This window comes from Talpa occidentalis, unplaced genomic scaffold (assembly GCF_014898055.3).
Source record: "Talpa occidentalis isolate TD23 unplaced genomic scaffold, MPIMG_talOcc4v2.1 talOcc4.14, whole genome shotgun sequence".
Classification (NCBI taxonomy): Eukaryota; Metazoa; Chordata; class Mammalia; order Eulipotyphla; family Talpidae; genus Talpa; species Talpa occidentalis.
In genome coordinates, this window is record NW_023601433.1 from 66,926,833 (window position 1) to 66,948,015 (window position 21,183).

Here is a 21,183-nt window from a genome sequence, read left to right on the forward strand (position 1 = left end):
TGTTCTTATGGTAACAAATTTTTTTAAAAATTTGTCTAAATTTTAAAGACATTATACATTTAAATATTATTTAAAATTTAAAGACAATAGCAACAATAATCTAAGATGCAATCTGTAAAAGTAAACACAGCACTGACCAGCTTCTTAGTATTACAGTCATCATATTTGCCACTTACAAATCACAGTCACAGACATTTGTACTATGAAATCACACATACCAACACACACACACACACACACACTTCACTGGAGGTGTCAAGAGACAAACAGATAATAATGTAGGAAGCAGATGGGAGGACTGTCTCACAAGTAGACTGAGCACAAGCTTTGTATATAAGCAAGATAAGGGGCCCCCAAAATAGATCTAAATGAACTTATCCAGATGTCACAGTCAGAAAATCTAACAGATAATTATTTTCATGTAATCTGTGTATCCTATAGAATTTGGAAGTACTGTTGATTTTTTTCATTTGTTTTCTTTAGGAGGAAGCATCATAATCTTGACAGAATTTAGAAGTTTTAAAGATGATAACCTAACTTCAGAAGCAGAAACAGTAATGGAACAGAGGTTGGAAGCAATGCAAATAACTTAGTCATCCATCCTGCCTCTTACTAAATATTTCACAATTTTTTTTACCACTAATGTAAGGCCTATGAGCGGAATTATTAGCAATATGCTAATCAGCTTACTCTAAATAACCCAGTGGGGTGCTTTACTTAATTATACAAGGCATATCAGTGCCCTTAAATTAATTTCATAAGTGCAAAAAATGGTTTCCCCCCTCAAATGAATAGAGTAAATAATGACATCCTTCACAGTACTTAGTAATTTTAACACATCAAATGCATTATCTGGCAAAACATAAATGTGCAATAATTATGAAAATGTTTACAATAAATGCCCAGGGGTGGACTGAAACAACTTTTGGAGAAAATGAGGGAAACAAATGGTTAACTGCCAGCACACCCTCATGCTGGAGGACACAAAAAGGTTCACAGCAGTTGTTAAATTCATTTAGAGAAACTCACTTTATTTTTCCAACAGAGCTCTCACCAGCTAATCTGTATTACAACCTGCAGGAGTCTTAATATTCTCAGCAGGATCAAGATTTGGGCCACACTGATTCAGCTATTTAATCTTGCAAGAGAACAATATTTGGCAGGAAAAGACCCCACGGCACTGAGGGGACATCCCAGAGGTTTGTTGTCAGCACAGACTGGGCCAAAAATATGCAGGTGGGAACCAAACAGCACTAACCAATGTTTATCATTTTCTTTCAGTAGCTTTCCACTCAAACACACATGTACACACCACACGTGCCTAAAAACATACACATCACTGTACATGCATTTCACATACATGCTTTTTTTAAGACAAAATGTTTCTTCAGTACTTTGGACCAAGTCATGAAAATTTTTTTAACTCAAAACTATCACTGAAAGACTTTGGAGGAAGGAAAGATAAAGAAAAATGGCCATAGTTTCATTTTCAAAACCTTTCCTCTTCTTAAGCACTGAAACCCAAAATAAAGGGAACAAATGTCTGAACCTTTAAATGTATGCAAATACTTATAATGATCTTTTTAGCCATCCCAATATGCTAACCCATTCTCTCTATGAATTAAAACTTTGTACATTTTATGTATAATACTATGGTTTGACTCATTGTGAATGATATTTTCGGGGAACCCACAGGAAATAGGAAAACAGAAGAAGGGAGGCAGGCAAAGCTAAAGCCAAAACTGCCAGTACCTCTGATATAAACGAACAATATGAATTACTATTCAAGAAAAACAGTAGCAAAAATTCTTCAAAAACTATTTTTAAAGTGATGGCATTTGATCCCCTCACCTTGCAGCCCAGGTTGTTAGGATGTTAACACCCACCTTTCCCTCTACCAAGGGTGTTTCCCAGCATGCTGCAGGGATCTGCGTGTGCTCCAAGGGCCAACGCAAGGTCTCTCCCCTCCTTGCTATAAGCCCCACCTCCCAACACAAGGCCAGGCTATCATAAACACTTGAAAATGTTTCACATGTCAAATTAGCTTTTCAGAAGTTATTTTCTTTCAGAGAAAATTCTTGTATTTGTAGATACCAAAAAAATACACATTTGAAAATCTGATTCCACTGTTTCAACAATCTTGTCACAACCTACATTTCAGTAATGCTGTCGCTCTCTAACAAGTAAATGCTGACTGTTCCTAACTTTATCAGATTCTCTCCTCTTCTCTACCTTTGCTCAGACCATCTTCTCCCTCACACAGGCCCTTCTAGTCCACTAAGGCCCTCCCCTCCACTGAAGCCTTTCCCATTCACTTCACGTGTCCTAGTGTGAGCCTGGCCGAGTATAAACAATGGTTTCTCATTTCTTCTGTAATCTCAGAGACTGGTGCGACATGACAAACATACATTGCACATGTACAGTAACTGCGAAGGCAACTTCTGTCTTATTCTTTATTGTCAAAGCACTGTATTGCAGGATACAGAAGAGGGTGGGAGCAGTTTTACTCAAGGCCTAGTAATAATTCCACATCAAAAGTAATTATTGAAATCAGTTTGTGTTGGGGGAATCAATTTTCTCTATCATAAATAACCAGTATTAAGAAGAACAGAATTATTTTAAAGGTTTCTTTTATTCTTTTTTCTAAATCTCCATTCTTTTTCATAGTTTGCTAAACTCAGGCAAATTCAAATACTTTCATAATCCAAAGAAAGCAATGATACAAAAGCTTATACACATTAAAAACTGACTTTGTTAAACAGTCACAGGAGGAAAAATAATTCATGAATGGGAGCAAACCAAAAAATGATCATAACTTCTTGTTTCATATCCTTAAAAGCAAGAAGAGTGTAGGGGAGTGTCACAAAAGCAGTATTTCCTTCAAACAGAAGCTAAGAGATATCCTCTTACAGTTTTGCTTATGATTCTGTACAGAAGAGAAAAGGCTTTTTAAACAGTCCCAACAATGATGAAAGAACAAGCCATGGAAGAATGTAAGAACAAAAATACAAAGAAAAACAATTTTATGACATAATTCTTCTAGAAAAATAAAACAAATTAAAAAGCATATCTGCATATACTTTTTTTGAAAAAAGATATTCTTGCTTCTGACTTTCAAATCATCTAATTTTCTCTAATTGCATAAACTTGATTTGGGTTATAATGAATTTTAATTAAATCTCTATATGTCTCCCTTGACTCATGACTCTTAATAAGCTAAAATGACACATCACTACTATACTTAACTAAAAAACAACAGACTTTAAACTATCTCCAACAGTCCACTAGAATGATAATTATGTGTAATAATTATTAATAATAATATATTTGTATAAGACTCAACAGATATATATCTGTTGTAATGTAAAACTTCTATTTTTTCTTTTTTTAAAGATTTATTTATTTATACAAGAACCGGGGTACAGGCCAGATGTGCAGGAGGGTGAGAGGATTCAGCAGAGACAGAGTGGAGAACAGAACAGGTAGACTGACCCAAACACACTGCTGAGGGGAGCAGCAGGCGAGACAACAGAGGTCTGCCACACCATGTGGGTATATCTGCAGCCAGCTAGGATGGAACTGGCGCTGCAGAGGCCACAGACGGCTTCACAGCACTGCGCTCAACCCCCTGCGCCACCAGGGAGGCCCTCTATCTTTCCTTAATATTCAGCATGTACTCACTACAGTTATGTTCCAAAGGGATAATATAATAAAATCTGAAAGAAATTTCAGATACTTTTTAAGTTTTGTCTATATAATATAGTGGTAGGTGTTACCCACGAGCACAAGACAAATGACCAAATTCAAAGCAATTTTAGACATTATGGACTCTTGAAAAGAGCGTTCAAAAAAAAAAAAGAAAATGAAAACTGAATCAAGATTTTAAATAGTATTGCCTCATTCATTTATTCAACACACATTTACTGAGCAACTGCTCTGTGTCAAACACTAGTCTGAACACAAGCAATTTTATATTGAAAAATTAGTTCCCTGCCCTCCTGTAAAACATATCCTAGGAGATATTCTTATTTTCCTAAACTGAAAAATGGATGGAAAGGCAGACTTTTCCCCCAAAAAATGCCATAAGAAATGGAAAAAATAACACCCTTAAAAGAATTTAGCCATTCACAGAACAAATATTTATTAAGTAACTACTTTGTGCTGGAGAATGATGGAATGGAGGAGAGATGTGGGAGTTTTAAGGAAGAAAATCTATGTGATATCTACACAGATCTTTTTGTTTTTGTTTTTGTTTTTGGAGTACCATTGATTTACATCACTTTTAGTGTTTTGGAAGTATAGGATCTCCCCTCTCAGGCATAATTAACACGGTGCATGCACCCCTGAGGCACCCATTGCCTACCACCATGGTCTACACAGATCTTAAAAGAGATGTTTGGTTAAAAAAAAGTCTAGAAAAATGAGAACTGCCTGTAATAATCTCCATTATAAGATGAAATTCACCCCAATGTTGGGGGGAGGCCAGGATTCATCCTCAAAGTATCAGAATGGGGGAGTTTCTCAGGGAAGTTACTAGCTAAGCCACCCCAGGGCTAGAAGTCTTGGGCAGAAAAAGAAGTCAGGGGAGGATTTGCTGGCGCCAGAAGTTAATTCATTTATCAAATTTGGCTCCATGGTAGGACCTGAGGCTACCGAGAAAAAGACACAGCCCTCATCTTCACAGAGGTCTGAGCAGGAAGGAAAAAGCTTGTAGTGCAGCTATAGAAATCAGACTGGCAAGAACGGGGAGAGGAAGGGCAAGGTCAGGGAGGAGAAGGCAGCCTCTGGGCTGAATGTGAATCAGAGATGGTGCAGACCCTTGACAGAAGTCTGAAGTAGATAGGGCTCAAAGTCCCACAAGGACATGTAGGCTAGAGATCTCAGCTGGCACTAAACCAGGGACAGATTCACATGCCATACTAAAGGCTCTGAATTTTATTCCAAAGGCAATAAGAAACCATTAATGGATGTTGAGGAGAGAGTGACATAATCAAGAAATGCATTTTAGGATGACTGCAAGAAATTATAGGAAGAGCAGTTGAGAAAGAAGAGGCAGTGCTGTGTCAGGTGAGAAGGCTCAAGAGACTATTCCCACAAGTAATGATGGGAAAAGCCTAAATTAGGACTTGACAAAAAAGTGCAAAACACCACGCTGTGCATTCTTGGAGACAGGGAAAAAAGGAAATGAAAAATGGATGATTTCCACCCTTGTGAAGTTAGAGATGTAAAACACATAATACAAGAAATGCCAATTAAGGCTAAAATGTGATGTGTGAAATGAGTGAGTCAGATAATAGTAATATTCTACAAAGTGCTACCATGATTCAGACGAGGACGAGAAAGATTGCTGGGGCTGGCGCTGAGTGTGTGTCTACAATCAGGGGGTGGGGATGTCATTTGCAATGAGTGTGAAATTGTTTCAAACAAGGAATGATTCATGCAAAAGCCCAGAAAAGAATTAAGTATCCTGGCCTAAAAGAATGGAAGAGTAGTGTTGAAGAGCAGTGTACGATAAGGTAAAAAAGAAAAAAAAAAAGTGAAAGGTTGTAGAGGGTTCCTAGAGTCAAAATTAAAGGACAGAGGAGATTATATTTTATCCAACTCAAAGCAGGGGTCCAAGGAAAGTATTTTAGTGGGGTAATCAGGGTCTTGATGAAAGAAAGGTTTTAGATACGTCTGGTGACAGTGTTTAGGATACAATGGACGAAGCAGATAGAGCCTGAAAGGAGATAAGATTACTTAGGAGGCCCCTGCAATAACTCAGGCAGGATACAAGCGTGGACACAGTAGAATCGAAAGGCCAAGGAGTGGAGGAAAAGGGATTTCACCAAAGAAGGATCTTCAGAAATGTGTGCTGGATACTTATTCTGCTTCCCAAAATGTCATACATGTTAATTCTTTTATTATGAGGGGCCTTCCCCACCTCCCCTTTGGACAATGGCATTTTACAACCACAACTCTTGTTCTTGCCATGCACAAGTAATTACTGGTCTGGGATGTATTTGTTTCTTTAAGTGAACTGTGGTTTAAAAGTTGAGGATAAAAGGAGAAATCAATCTTTGAAGTTCTGCCCTACGTGGAAAAATAAAGCAAAACCAAGTGTAAGGAAACCACAATTTGGAAATGAGTAAGGACCAAGAGGTAATTTTCCATACATTTTTCTTATGAAAGTATAAGTATTCCTTATAGAAATACTTTCCCTGAGGAGAGTTTGTTCAGAGATCTAATTAGAATGGGTATGTCAAAGTGTTTCAAAAGGAATAAAGCATTTATACATGTGTTGGGTTTTATAAGGAAAATATGTGTTACTGTCCCACCACTATCTTTGACTTATTTGATTTTTGCTTTAAAGATAAAGCAACTGGCTCACTGTCACTTAGGAATGCATTGGTGTTATTGGTTCAGGTAAATTGGAAATGAGGTATGAAGACAATTAAAGTAATATATAAATTCACTCAGTGAAAATACTATCCCCTTCAGGGGCTTACATCTAAACCATTGATCTCATAAGTAATATTCTGTGATAATTAATCCAGTTATATAAGTTAAAACAAAAATATCATCCCCTTCTCCTTTCAAGCTACTTAGTGTAATGGGCTTTACTACTCAAAATCAGCAGCTTTCATATAAATTTTTCATTAATTATAAAAGTTATGCTTCTTATATAAGGAACAGAATAACCTATTTCAACAATGAATGACTAATTTTTACCTTTCTTGTCTTTAAGAATAACGTTTTTTTTGTGTTTGCTGACTATGAAAAGAAAATCCTTCCATGTCAGTTGTTCAGGTTTATATAAGACCTAATTGCCTCATACACTATAATTTTGCCACCAGATTACAATTAGCATGCATTTCTCATGCATGAGTTGACCCAATTACATAACAAATTTTGCCTTTGGGGATTTCTCCTGCCTGCCTGTCTCCTGTCCACCATACAACTCAATTTCACACCGTCAGCAGCCTGAACATGGCCACAGTCAGTCTCTGTCAAAATGATTTATTTAAATTACAAACAGAGACCAATTCCCTAGATAATCGTTCCTACCCTCATGCTCACCCTTACACTCTACCTAACTTTGAAGCAAATCTTTTAACAGTCCATAGACACTGCTATTCAATTATTAGGCAATGTTTACCTCCAATAATCTAATATTTTTGAAGCTAACCCATAAAATCACAGAGAACTAAATCAGCAATATCCATATGAGCTTATTAATGGGCATATAATTTATTTTACATTCTAAAAAGTCAATAAAAAATTATGCAGCTGTAACAAAAAATTAAGAATAATTACATTATATTATCAAATTACAGATAGACTCCTTTTTCCAGTACTGTTTTATAAAAGGCTTCAATTTTCACTTTTCTTTACAGCTAGTAAGTACTCTTATAAATGGGTAAGTTAAATTGAAAATAGGAATAAAAGAAGGGCATTTGCAAAATAAGCTAGATAACCAAAAATTACAGATATTGGCAGAATAAGAGAAAGAATATTGGGCAAGCAAAAATACTACTGTCATTGGGTCAATGATCTAAGAAAAGGGGGCTACAAAGATTCCCAATGCAGCCAACACACACACACACACTCTCTCACACACACACAATCTTTTCCTCTGTGAGCTAAGGACAGACACAAATCTTGACAAATCACATAATGGCACGCTTACTATTTCAGTCGGTCCATAAAAATATAGGATTTTGTCATCTGGGTTTTTCCCTTCCCCTTCATAGGATATTTCTTCTCTACCTGAAATAAATTACAAAATAAACATCTTGATTTTTATCTACCATACAAAGATTGCAAAAGTCTCTTGAGGTTGGACTTCACCGTTTTATTTCACAATTTATCCACAGACTGTCTCAACTAATTGAAAGGGCAGCTAATATTAGTGTATAAACAGGGAGAATGAAACACATCAATAATCTTTCCACAGCTAGGCCAAGTCCCTTAGATGTCTGGAGGAGATTCTGCTCTGCTCTTCTGCTGCAGGTAATCTGAATGCACTTCTTATAAAATTGAACGTGGTAACCACCTGAATTAGAAGATCATTACAGTGACCTACACAAGCTAAAGCTAGAAGGACACCAGAAAAAAAAAAAAGGTTCTTGAACATGTTCACAGGCACAGTATTCCTCAATTCATGTTTATACATCATCCATAAGGAATATTTTCCTAAAATATTACTAAGAAACATGGAGATGTACTAGGACATTTCCCTCATTTCTAAATTTATGCCTTAGAATTTATGGAGGAGGGGCAATTAGACATTATCTGGAATTGCATGGAAAAAATATTTCTCTATTTTAGAAATCAGTTCTGCTTCTTTCTACTCATTCTGTATATTCTGACATCCTGCCTCTTTTCTTATTTCTGCATCTTATTTTCTTATTCTGCAGCTATACTAAGTGGGTAATATAGCAGAAAAATTTTAAATTGCAGCACTTTATAAATCTCCATGTTCAATACATTGTCATTATAGATACTAAAAGAAAGAAGCCGGGGCTAACCCCTTTCATTACACACAATTTCAAATTTACAGTTATGTTCTATCCCACATCTCAGTAATATATGCAGGCTGAGGAGGCATTTCCAAATCATTTCAAATCCTGGGCAAATGAGTAGGAGGGTGTCTGAAAAAATTTCATAACATTGACACAGACCCAAGCAATCAAAAATGACCATTCATCCGTAACATATTGCCCAAAATACCTAGGCGTTGTCATTAAATACACTGCTTTATGTCTTTATACTTTCTTTAGTACAAAGGGGGTTAGAAAAGGGATAGTTTAGAAAGATCCATACAATACTGAAAGATAAACTAAAAACAAAGAAGAAAATGAAGCAACAAAGACTGCAAAGATACTGACTTAATTAGCCCACCTTTATCAACCTGTGTTAAACTAGGGGCTCAATCTCATGTCCCTCATAATTCTCAGGAGGAGATCACTCCATCCCACCATCTCCAGCAGGAAGATTCTGAGCTCTCCAGTCTGACTTTTCTCCTCTCAAAAGAGACACAATCCAGGCCACCATCAACAATATCTGGCTGGACTAGGTCAATATATTTATTTATGTCTGGGTTTATCTGAAAGTAATATGGAAAAATAGACTAGCCAAAGTACCCCTTTCAGGTTAACCCCAGTTTCTTTTTGAAAAAAGATCCTTGAGTAATATGGAAAAGCATGTGAGGTCATGGAAAAAGTTCATGAAGTCTCAGCCTCATAAATGAATAACAAATTTATTAGACCTCAGAATATTTAACAGTCACCTTTCCTAAAGAGTAAATCCCTACCAGTAATATTATGAAATCTATTTTTTTTACTGCTATCTAAACATGAATGCCTCAGCATAGCTAAAAAAACTACATACAAGAATGTTATGGTGGCTGACATTAAAACAATTGTAAAAAGAAAATTTTAAGATGTTTTCTGAATTATAAGCTTTTTAAAAATAGCATTATCTAAATTATAGGTTTAATGTAAATGTTGTTTGTGCATACTGCTATGTGTATGATAAATATAGATTTATACGTACCTGTGTTATAAGGGGTTTTGCATAATTAAGAATGGATCTGCAAACAGCCTCTGGTATTGAATAAAATGTATATTCCTGCTAATGATAAAGGTTGATGAAATGAACATTTCTTTGCTTATTAAATATGAATATTGACTTAATTTGAATATAAATTAAAAGGCTTACCTTTAATCAGTCGCAATCCTTATGTTAGCTGTCCCATGGATGTCTTAAGTAGAAATGTCTAGTTCTTTTTGAAATATATTTCTGTGATAGCTGAAGATTTATGATATAACTTTGTTTTGTGCAGCATTATTTTTATAAAAATTCACCGAAAACAATTCCCAAAAGAAACATTAATGAATGTAACTGCCAGTGAAATATATCACTAACTGCTATTTTTTAAAGGAAAAAAAATAGGGCTTTGATTTAAAGAAAGAAGCAAGAAGAAAGATGAGAGTACTCTTCTGGTAGGTTGTTGGGATGAGCAGAAAAAATAAAGGACAAAAGCTATGAAGTTCAAACTTTTCTCTTCAAAGGGGAAAAAGTCCTCACTAGGATAAATTGTCCATTTAAAGAGCAAACAATGGATAAATCTAAGAGAATATGGCAAAACAAAGTGTTTACTCCATCTCCTCTCATTTCCTAAACATCAAGTAATTCAGATTTTGAACGTTAGACAAACAACATTCTCAATTTATGTCCTATAGTTTGACCTACAAAATATCATAATGTAAGTATATATATTTCTATACATAATGATAATGATTAAGTATCAGTGCGTTTAAAACCATCTGCTAAACATACCATGAAAAATGAAGACTGCATTACTTACAACAACTATATATACAAATTTTAGTGACTGTACAAGCAACACACAAAATACAGTTCCCAAGAAAAAGGGTGTGACTATCGTATGTGCTCAGACTTTTATATCATATACACAGTTGTTGATTTTCATTCATACTTCCTCTTGGATACCTATTATAGAACATATTTTTCTGTGAAAAATTATCTTGACACATTTCACATCATACTTTGGAATATAGTTACAAATTACAAAAATGAAGAACAATTTATCCACCTTTGTTAAATACTGAATTAACACTTTTTAGTCCCTAATGGTCTTTTGAACTTCTGCTAGTCTCAATTTTTTTTCAAAAACAAAATGTTACTGTACAAGATGCAGCTTTCAAGTCCAATACAGCTATATGTAAATATTCATTTCAAAAATTAGGTGTAATAAGTCATTTCAATAAATACCTAAGTACAAAATCTTATGTACAAAGATTCAGTAAATATGAGACGTAATGATATCTAACTTTATATGCATATGTTGATTCTCATGCACAGAAAAAAGTTACCTGCCAGGTTTTTTAATTTAACTATTTAAGTCCTATTTTGGAAAAATTCAAAAGCTGAGAACTATTCAAAATGAAATGACTTCTTTTACTAGCAATGATACTTCTGAATACATAATTTATTCAGTTAAATTGATTTACTTGGTAAATGTGTTTAATAAATTAATTCAATCAATTAAATGTTTATGCAGAAATGTCATCATTGGTATTAAAGTGTTAGGCTCTAGATAACTGTGATGAAATCAAAGGGAAGAAATTTAACAGATGAACAAGGCATATTTTAATGGTACATTGAGCAGTGCTTGCGTCCCACAGAAACAAGAACACTTCCAAGTGACAACATCACTTTCTCATCCAGAAACACAAGTTAGCATGATCATGTCACTCAACAAACAGTCACCTACATTACTGATTTGCTCCTGAGTCCTCTTCAGTCTCTGCAGTTCCGGAGTGTCCGTAACAATGCTGAAGCCCCTCCCTTTGCTTTCTTCAAAATCTCTTTTGTACTTAACCTAACAGAAAAGGGGAGATGGAAAAAAAAAAAAAAAAAAACAGAGGAATCACAAATCCCACTCAGAATAGGCCAGGGTCAAAGAAGCTGCTATAATTGGAAACAATGCCTCCAGACACAACTCTATCAGCAAGTGGCATAAGATAAGCCATGAGGCATGGTCAGTCATCTTGGTTTGTATCCAGCAGCTGCACTTACTGTGCAACCTTAGACAAGTTACTAAACCACTCTGTGCCTGGTGGTCTCATCAATAAGTCAGTGACAACAACAATGACACTTAAGTAATGCTTTCTAATAGATTGTAAGGACTGGTTCAACTGTCTTAATAAACACAACTGGCAAGCAAGCAAGTATTCCAAATACTCATTATCATCATTAATATTTGCACTACTGCTAAAGAAAAAAAATGTAGGAAGAAAAAGCAAAATCTTCTGCTCCAATGCCTGTTCTGTGGTTGACAAGGCATCATTTTGAGGCTAGACAGCACCACAGAGGAGAGGGACAAGCAAAATATTCAACAAGCTCCATCCCTAGGAACCTTTTATTTTATTTCATAAGGCAAAGCATATGGATAAGATTATACAATGCTGTACTGTCAAATGTCAGGTATGCAAATGCTTATGGAAATATTTATAAAATAGGCCACACCTAGTGATTAAAAGACTTCAAGCACATGGGTTGGCATACTGTGTACCTAAGATTTTTTTGGTATTTAAATACACTTCGTTTCTAATTACAACCCAGTGAAGCTGAATTTTAGAATTTCCTCAGGGGACTGGAATAGCTAATGCTTAATCTTACTAGCGCCCCATCTCCTATTATTAACATAATGACAATAACTGCAACACCAGTTAAATATTCTGCTTATTAATGTCTATGAAGATTCCATCACTTTGACTGTTTTATTTCTTTAAAACCTAACTGTCAAGAAATTGAAAAATATATTTTTGATAACCCATATAATCCCCATTTTACATTCATAATTATCAGTCTCAAATAATGCTTAAATTAAGAATTAACATTTAGGGTAGTTAATAAGAACATGATTTTGTAAGTGTAACTTTCTGCATAAATTTAAAAAGTTCACTTAGGCTCAGAATGACTGTTTGTGTAGTTAGATCTGCAATTACTCAATTCTCTCAGGTATGATTGTCCTTTAGGCTAGTAGAAGATTTCCCATTACCAGAAAAGCTTGAAAGAAAAAAAAAATATCCCAGATGAGAAAAAACAGAAAGATTCACATACTCTCATCACTTTTAGTTTAAGAATCTCTAATTTTTAAATAATATCTAATTTCTCTCCCCATTTTCATTTAAATTTATAGAATTAGTAAAACCCTCTGTTTTACTATTTCCATAAATTAAAGGTCATATAAACCACATTATTTTTCTTCCAAAGAAAATGTTGAATGAGATCAGCCTTCTATCCCTCAATCCCCCAACATGTGAGAAAACACACACCTCAGTACATTCTCCATGTTTTATGCCAAACTAAGCAGGGAAGCCATTTAGCTTTGCTTGAAATAAGCACTCGGGAGCAGAGTATGCAAAATAATAAAAGAAAGATGGTAAAGTTATCATAGCAACAGGCATGAAGACGTAAGAAGAAAATCTATAAGCCAAGTTCTAACATCCCTAATACCCTTTCAGAGAAGGCACAGTTACATCTTCCTTTTGTGATTAGCTTGTTTGTTTGTTTGTTTAATGGCAATTTCCAAGAAAGAAGTGAAAAGAAAAACCATTAAATTCCAGAATCATAGGGTTTCAGTTGATTGTTGATGAATAGTTCTTTCTACAGTCACAAGATACATAAGAATCATCTGATTGTGCTTGTCTAGTTAAATGACTATTTTGAAGCGTATACAATCATCTCCGTAAGTGGGCTTTGCAGAGTTTTATAAGATGTTTATTCCTTGTTAATGGTGCAATCCACAGCCATGCCTCATATACTCTTGGTACAAACATAAGCACAAATGCACCCTGTCTATCCACACTGCATACCTGTCTCTTTTTCCTACTCCCACCCACTTACATACCATCTCTCTACTTAGGCCTAATGTTAAATGCTATATCTGATGGTTCAGTCTGATTCTGAGAGGCAAGTAGATATAAAAAGAGAGCAGAGAACAGAGGGAAATAAAAGGATTCTTCTCTCCAGTCACATGTATCTTGTTTGCCCTCATAGCACAACCATAAGCCAAAGAGAATGGGGCAGGAAGGTCACAGGAGGGGGGGAGTACAGAATTAAGACATAATCCCTATCAGAACCACCCACATTGCTGCAAATGGTATGAGTTTATCTTTTTTGATCATTAAATAGTATTCCATCTTCTTGATCCGTTCATCTGTTTGGGGCATTTAGGTTGTTTCCATATCTTCGCTATTGTAAATAGTGCTGCAATAAATACAGGAGTGCAGGTTTCCTTTTGAATTAGTGTTTTTGCGTCCTTTGGATAGACTCGTAGGAGTGAAATCACTGGGTCATATGATAGATCCATTTTTAGAATTTTGAGGATCCTTCACACAGCTTCCCATAGTGGTTGGATCAGCTTGCATTACCATCAGCAGTCATAGATTGATTGACCATGTGTGGCTTTGTTTCTGGGTTTTCAATTTGATTCCATTGGTCTGTGTGTCTGTTTTGTTCCAGTACCATGCTTTTTTTTTATATTATAGCTTTTTAATATAGTTTCAAGTTTGGGAGTGTGATACCTCCTTCTTCCTTTTAGTCAGGGGAGTTTTGGCTATTCTAAGTTTTTTGTGATTCCATATGAATTTCAGCAATATTTGTTTTATTTCTTTGAAGAATGTCATTGAGATTTTCATTGGAATTGTATTGGATCTGGAAATTTCTTTTGGATGGCAATGTTGATAATGTTAATTCTTCCAATCCATAAGTAGTGAATGCAAAAAAACCTAAATTTAAACCCTAATTCTATTCTGTGATCTTAATGTGTTCCATTATCTCTAATACTCCTAATCTTCAGCTATAAAATGGAAAACCAAAATAATATACTACCTAATATTTGGAGGTGTTAAATATGTGAAAGCATAAAGCAAGGACATGCCCTTGTTTATGTGAAAGCATAAAGCAAGGACATGCCCTTGTAGGTTGTTACCACATATCAGTTCCTCCTTCTTACTAACTTTTAGAAATGATTTTGTGGCTTAAGTGCCATCATTACTTCCAAAGTGTGCATGCTCAATGAAATTTTGTGGCTGAAGTCATCAGCAAGTAGTGCTCACAATTCCCAGAGAGAAAGAGCCGAGACACTAGAGTTGTTTTATTTTTTTTTATTTATTTATTTTTATATTCCCCATACAATTGCACCCCCCTTATTTTCACCCCAACCCCTCCTTTCCCCACCCCCCCATAGTGGGTCTCTGGTTTATAGCTGTTTCTTGATTCTTAGTTTTTCTTTCTTATAGTTATTCTTTTTCCTGGTCCTTTATTTAGGTTTTCTAGATTCCTGCTATGAGTGAGACCATCCAGTATTCTTTTTCTTTCTGGTTTATTTCACTGAGCATGATCCCTTCCAGCTCCATCCATGTTGTTGCAAATTGCATGTGTTTATCTTTTTGATTGCTGAGTAATATTCCATTGTGTATATGTACCACATCTTCTTGATCCAGTCATCTATTTTTGGGCATTTGGGTTGTTTCCAAAGCTTAGCTATTGTAAATAATGCTGCTATAAACATAGGGGTGCAGGTGCCCTTTGGAATTAATGTTTCTGTGTCCTTTGGGTAAATACCTAGGAGTGGAATTGCTGGATCATATGAAAACTCTGTCTTTAGTAGGTTGAGGAATCTCCACACAGCTTTCCATAGTGGTTGGACCAGTTTGCACTCCCACCAGCAGTGCAGGAGAGTTCCTTTTTCTCCACATCCTTGCCAACATTTGTTGTTGCTAGTTTTTTTAATATGTGCCATTCTCACTGGTGTAAGATGGTATACAAAGAGGAAATGCAAATGGCCAACAGGCATATGAAAAAATGTTCAACATCACTTGTAATCAGGGAAATGCAAATCAAAACTACTAGAGTTGTTTTAGCCCAGCTTAAGAAAGAGACGCACATGGGCCTCCCCTGGTGGCAGAGGCTGAGCATCTCACTGTTAAGGTGTCCGCAGCCTCTGCAGCGCAGGTTTGATCCCAGCCTGCCGGTGAGGGTCCCACATGGCGAGCAGACCTCTCCTGTCTTGCCCGCTTCTCCCCTCAGCAGTGTATTTGGTCGGTCTGTCTGTTCTGCTCTCCACTCTGTCTCTGGTAAATCCTCTCACCCTCCCACACATCTGGCCTGTACCCCGGTTCTTGTATAAATAAATAAATAAAATCTTAAAAAAAAAAAAAGAAAAAGACTCACAGTGAGTAAAAAAGAGGACTTTTGAAAAGCAACATAATGGACAGAGTAGCAAATTGAATTATTTGCTAATTCTAAGATCTAAGTTCTCTGCTCCAAATTCTATAAGTACCATAATTATGATGATGATGATGATGATAACGATGATGACAGTGACATAAACAATGAGCAAGATGAAAACTACTAATGAGACAGACCATTCTTTTAAAGTCATTTCTAAAGAAAGAAGCCAAGTGGAAACAGACTGGTAAACTATTGAATAAGCTGAAAGGAAATGAAGTGAGTAGCAAAGATGGGCACAGCCTACATCTCACACCTCTATTCCCAAGTAAGCCCCTTTCCAAAGATACCCTCAACCATGAGCTTCTGGGACACAGACTGATATGTTCATAATAGCAGTGTTTGTCTTATCAAAAATACTGGAAATGATGTAAATAATTCTCTATTCTACAGGAGAATAAATTATTGTATATTCATGCAATGTGGTATTACCCAGGAGAGAAAATAAATGAACTACAGCTACATGGGTCCATACGGATGAGTCTCAGAAACACTTTGAAGGTGGAAAAAAGGCAACGAATATACACACCCATCTAAATAAATGAGGAGACAAAAGATTTGATGTGCATGATAGCCAGGGGGGTGGTGAGGTCATTCATATGGATACACAGGCAGCTTTAGTGTTCTCACTGATGTTCAGGTTCTTAAATTGGAAGGTGGATTCATGCATGATCCTTTTACTAGCATACTGTAAAACTTACATGTGTGCTATATTATTCTCTTTTATTGATCAATTAATTATTTTACAAATAAAACATTTTAAAGGAAAGCAAGGAGAGAGTTTTAAACCCTGAGATGGGGAAACTGAAGTTCCCAGAGGTTAAACAATGGGCTAAGCACCCACTTTTACTACAACTATTCCTCATTAGTCCAAGCTTGGGATCCCTGTATACCACATTTCCACACTATCAATTTCTGCTTTTCCTACCTTTTGCTTCAATTCAATCTTTGCCAATATATAGTTCTTCAAGATGAAGAAACTTCAAGCAGATATGAAAAACTCAATTCTTGTCTTTATTTTTTTTTTCAATTCTTGTCTTTAAACCTGACGGAAAATATCAACTGAATTCCTGGTTCTCATGTTTTTTCTCTATTCTTCTACTTAAGATTTTTGTTTAACCTCTGGGAACTTCAATTATATAACCAGAATAACTCATGTTATTCTACTCTTTATTTCACACATTTAAGTCTTCATCTCATTCAATGACATCAATGACCAATGTTATCATCTTTCAAGACATGATGAATACCTTATATTTCTTCAAGGGGACATTGTAAGCGTTACATCATTTTAAACTACATCCAAAATTCTTAGTTTGGTCTGCAAAATTTAGCACTCAATTATGTATTAGCTTATATAGTTCAGTGGATTTTAAAGTACTGAAGAATGTGGACCAGATGCTTCTTACGAAGTCACTGTACTTTGCTTGATACTAACCAGATTTTAAAAGCTTAATAACTATTTCATGACTGATTACTATCTAGTGTTATTTTTTTTAATCTAAAAATGCATAAGGGCCTCCCTGGTGGTGCAAGGGGTTAAGCACCACACTATGAGGCAATCCACAGCCTCTGCAATACGAGTTCAATACCTGGCCGGCCAGGGAGAAACCTACATGGCGCAGCAGACCTCTCCTTCCTCACCTGCTGCTCCCCTCAGCAGTGTATTTCAGTCAGTCTGCTGTTCTGTTCCCCACCCTGTCTCTGGTGAGTCCTCTCACCCCCCTGCATCTCTGGCCTGTACCCCAGCTCTTGTATGCATAAATAAATAAATCTTAAAAAATGCATAAAATTGACTAATCTCACAATGCTAGATGGGAATTAAACAACTACAAAGGGAAATCTAATTAACAACTTTTTTTAAAGTAACATTCATTTTAACAAATGTTAAGTCGAATGAGATGAAAAGCAAATTAGCTTTTTTATAAATTAATCTCAGAATTTGTAAATTTATGGTTCATTAAATAAAATTAAATGTTTAATTACCTCTTTAAATATGATTAAAAAGCATTTAAAATGATTTTCATAGATTTCTGAGCCTTAAATTGTCCTTCCACTGCACTCACAGGCGTACTTACTGATATTTACAGATTAGTCAGTTTTCTGTGTATATTCACAATCCAACTATATTAGATTTGGAATTCCTTTGCTTAAAAAACATTTGAGGGGGCCTCCCTGGTGGTGCAGGAGGTTGAGCACAGCACTGTGAAGCTGTTTGCAGCCTCTGCAGTGTCGATTCCATCCCCGCCAGCCTCGGAGCAACCCACATGGCGCGGCAGACCTCTCCTGTCTCACCCACTGCTCCCCTCAGCAGTGTATTTTGTCAGTCTGCCTGTTCTGTTCCCCACTCTGTCTCTGGTGAATCCTCTCACCCTCCCACGCATCTGGCCTACACACGGGTTCTAGTATAAATAAATAAATCTTTTTAAAAAAAATTTTATATTTAAATTTTATCCTAAAAAAATACTCAGAAAACATAATTTCTCAAGAGGATACTTAAGATTACCCTTAAGACACTAAAATGTAGCTTAGTAGTTAACAGGTCAGACTCAAGAATTTGGCAAATCTCTTACTAGCTGTGTGACCTCAGGCAAGTTACTCATTCTCTCTGAGCCTGTTTCCTCATGTACAAAATAAATATAACTGTAGTATGATATTGACTGCCCCTTTGGGAGAAGCCAGTGAAATGATAATGAGAAGACCTGGCGCTGTTACCTCTCCTAAGCCCCAGGGCTGCCCTGAGCCCTCAACATATCCCACGACAGAGGCACGATGGGAAGGGAGAGGTTGGTACCCAATTCCCTCAGTCATGCGGTGACTTGCAGGAGCAACACATGGAGAGAACTCATTGGACCACATGGGCCAGGCACTTGGCCACCTGCACTTGGGAGCGTCTTCAGCCTTTTGAGGATCAAAATAGGGTATACACACTAAGTAAAATAAGTCAGAAAGTAAAAGACAATGACAGGGCAGTTTTGCTTTGTGGAATATTAATAACCAAAGAAAACCAAATGACGAAATAACAAAAATAACTCTTAGACTATTGAAAAAAAAAAAAAAAACACGGAGGTTATCAGAGGGAAGGAGAAGAGGGGAAGGAACAGGAGAAAGTGGGGTTCATGGAACCATGCAGGGTATGGGGGGCTTTTGTGGAGAGAATGAAACAATGCACATGTGGAGGTGTGAAGCTCTACCCCCCAAAATTAATCCTTTTTTTAAAAAAAAAAAAAGGTAAGTCAGTAAAATTTGACTTAAAAAACAATGTAAATAAATTAAATGAAAGTTAAAATCTACTATTACTGATATTATTCTTCTGACTAATCCTAATAGGTATGCATTTTAATGCCCAGTTATTAATAAAGAAGGGAGTATGAGGTGTTAACAGAGTTAATAGGGAGCAGAAATCTCCCTGTGCATCTCCCTAGATGCCATCTTTAAATTCATCTGACAATCAAAATAGTACAAAAATGAAAACTATCATAACAAAGATTTAAACAAAGTCCTAAAATCAGAAGAGAGAAATGTGGAACCAATTTATTATTTCTTAGTGAAGGATGCCAGATTTACATAACTTAAGTTTCATCTAATTCATTATTTGTTGGTGCCACAAAAAAGGACAAAAATTTTCATCCCAAATGATGTTTAGCACAGCCAACCTTTTCATTTTAAAATGTATTTTCAGATATTTCATTTGAAGGAAAAAAAATGTTTTCATTCTCTACTCATAAGGATCAGGCCAGGGGAGGAGAATGCCATTGCCAATTCAAAGTAAAACATGTTATCTACAATTAATGAAAAAAAAATGGGGCCTAAACTATAAATGCATAAGGCATGTTTTTACCAAGAATTTCACAAGAGAAAAATGTAACTAATCCATCTAATTCTGCCTATGAGTTATAAGTTACTCTGTGGAGAAAATTTAGGCATTTGGTGAGAGTGATTGATTTTTTCAGGAAACTAAAGTATCATCCAATTACCTATTCAGGCACCAAAGGGGTAAAAACAATTAATATCCTAATACCTGGTAAAGTCCTGAAGAATAATTGACTTACAGAGCCTGAGTATTGCTGATTTATGTTGCCATATTACTTTTTAAACACTTAATAATTCAGACATATTATGAATTTTTATTTCTGGACACATGTTCTCTTAACTATTAATCCTTTGGAGGGATCCAGTCTCATCCCATTACATGATTAACATTTTTAAATATAAATAGCCTAATTCACACACAGAGTAGAATATTATTGAAATTATTTTGAATGAGAAGATATCATGCAAGGTTAAATTAAGGGAAGGATAAAATATTACAACAGGAAACATTCCCATATTCATATTCTGAATTATATAAAGTATTAGGAAACAGATAATTTCTAGTTAGGAAAACGTTAATTAGGAAATCAGGAATTAAGAAAAGAAAGCTAGGGCCTCCACAGTGGCGCAGCGGTTGAGCGCTGGGTTGCGAAGCTGCCCACAGCCTCTGCGGCGCAGGTTCAATCCCTGGCTGCTCCCCGGCCACCAGAGGAGGGTCCCACATGGCGTGCAGACCTCTCCTGCCGCCCGCTGCTCCCCTCAGCAGTGTACTTTGGTCCTTCTGCCTGCTCTGCTCCCCGCTCTGGCTCTGGTGAATTCTCTCACCCTCCCGCACTTCTGACTGTACCCAGTGCTTGTATAAACAAAACAAGCAAACAAATTAAATAAATAAATAAATAAATAAATAAATAGAAAAGAAAGCTACATCCAAACTAAGTGAAGAAAAGAAATAAAAAGAGGGGCCTCCCTGGTGGCACAAGGGATTAAGCACGGTACTATGAAGCTAGCCACAGCCTCTGCAGCACGAGTTCGATCCCCGGCGAGGGAGCTACCCACATGGTGCAGCAGACCTCTCCTAGCTCACCCGCTGCTCCCCTCAGCAATGTATTTCAGTCAGTCTGCCTGTTCTGTTCTGGTGAATCCTCTCACACAAGCCCCCCACACCTCTGGCCTATACCCCAGTTCTTGGATGCAGAAATCAATCCTTAAAAAAAAAAAAAGAAATAAAAATAAAATCAAGAATCAAGCAAATGTAAACAAAAAGAGCTGAACCTACACAAAAGAGTTATAAAAGTGAAAATAAACTGCTCTTAATCTCAAAGAAGCATAGATGATGAAAGTGACAGATGATTCCTCCCTTGTCTTACATATGCCTACTCCCTAACAGATTGATAGTGTCATTAAAATTGGTCCTAACAACCCTTCCACACCTGTGATGGTATTCTCCATCAGGAAACACCCACTGTTTCTCTATAAGAAAACATGCTTCTTCCACGTCTACAAAACTGCAAAAGGGAAAGTAAAAACTGTAATATGGCAAGGAAAAACAAAAAATAATGCAAA

The 21,183-nt window shown here is 36.2% G+C and overlaps 1 protein-coding gene across 4 annotated transcripts in view; it reads right to left on the reverse strand.

The window, feature by feature from the left end:
- The window catches only part of NEBL (nebulette), a 376,811-nt gene that overhangs the window by 138,047 nt on the left and 217,581 nt on the right, over positions 1-21,183 (reverse strand). For all 4 annotated transcript variants that reach the window (XM_054695126.1, XM_054695124.1, XM_054695125.1 and 1 more), the window contains exon 4: positions 11,282-11,389. In XM_054695126.1, the coding sequence (XP_054551101.1) occupies positions 11,282-11,389 (108 nt within the window). The remainder of the gene's footprint in view (positions 1-11,281; positions 11,390-21,183) is intronic.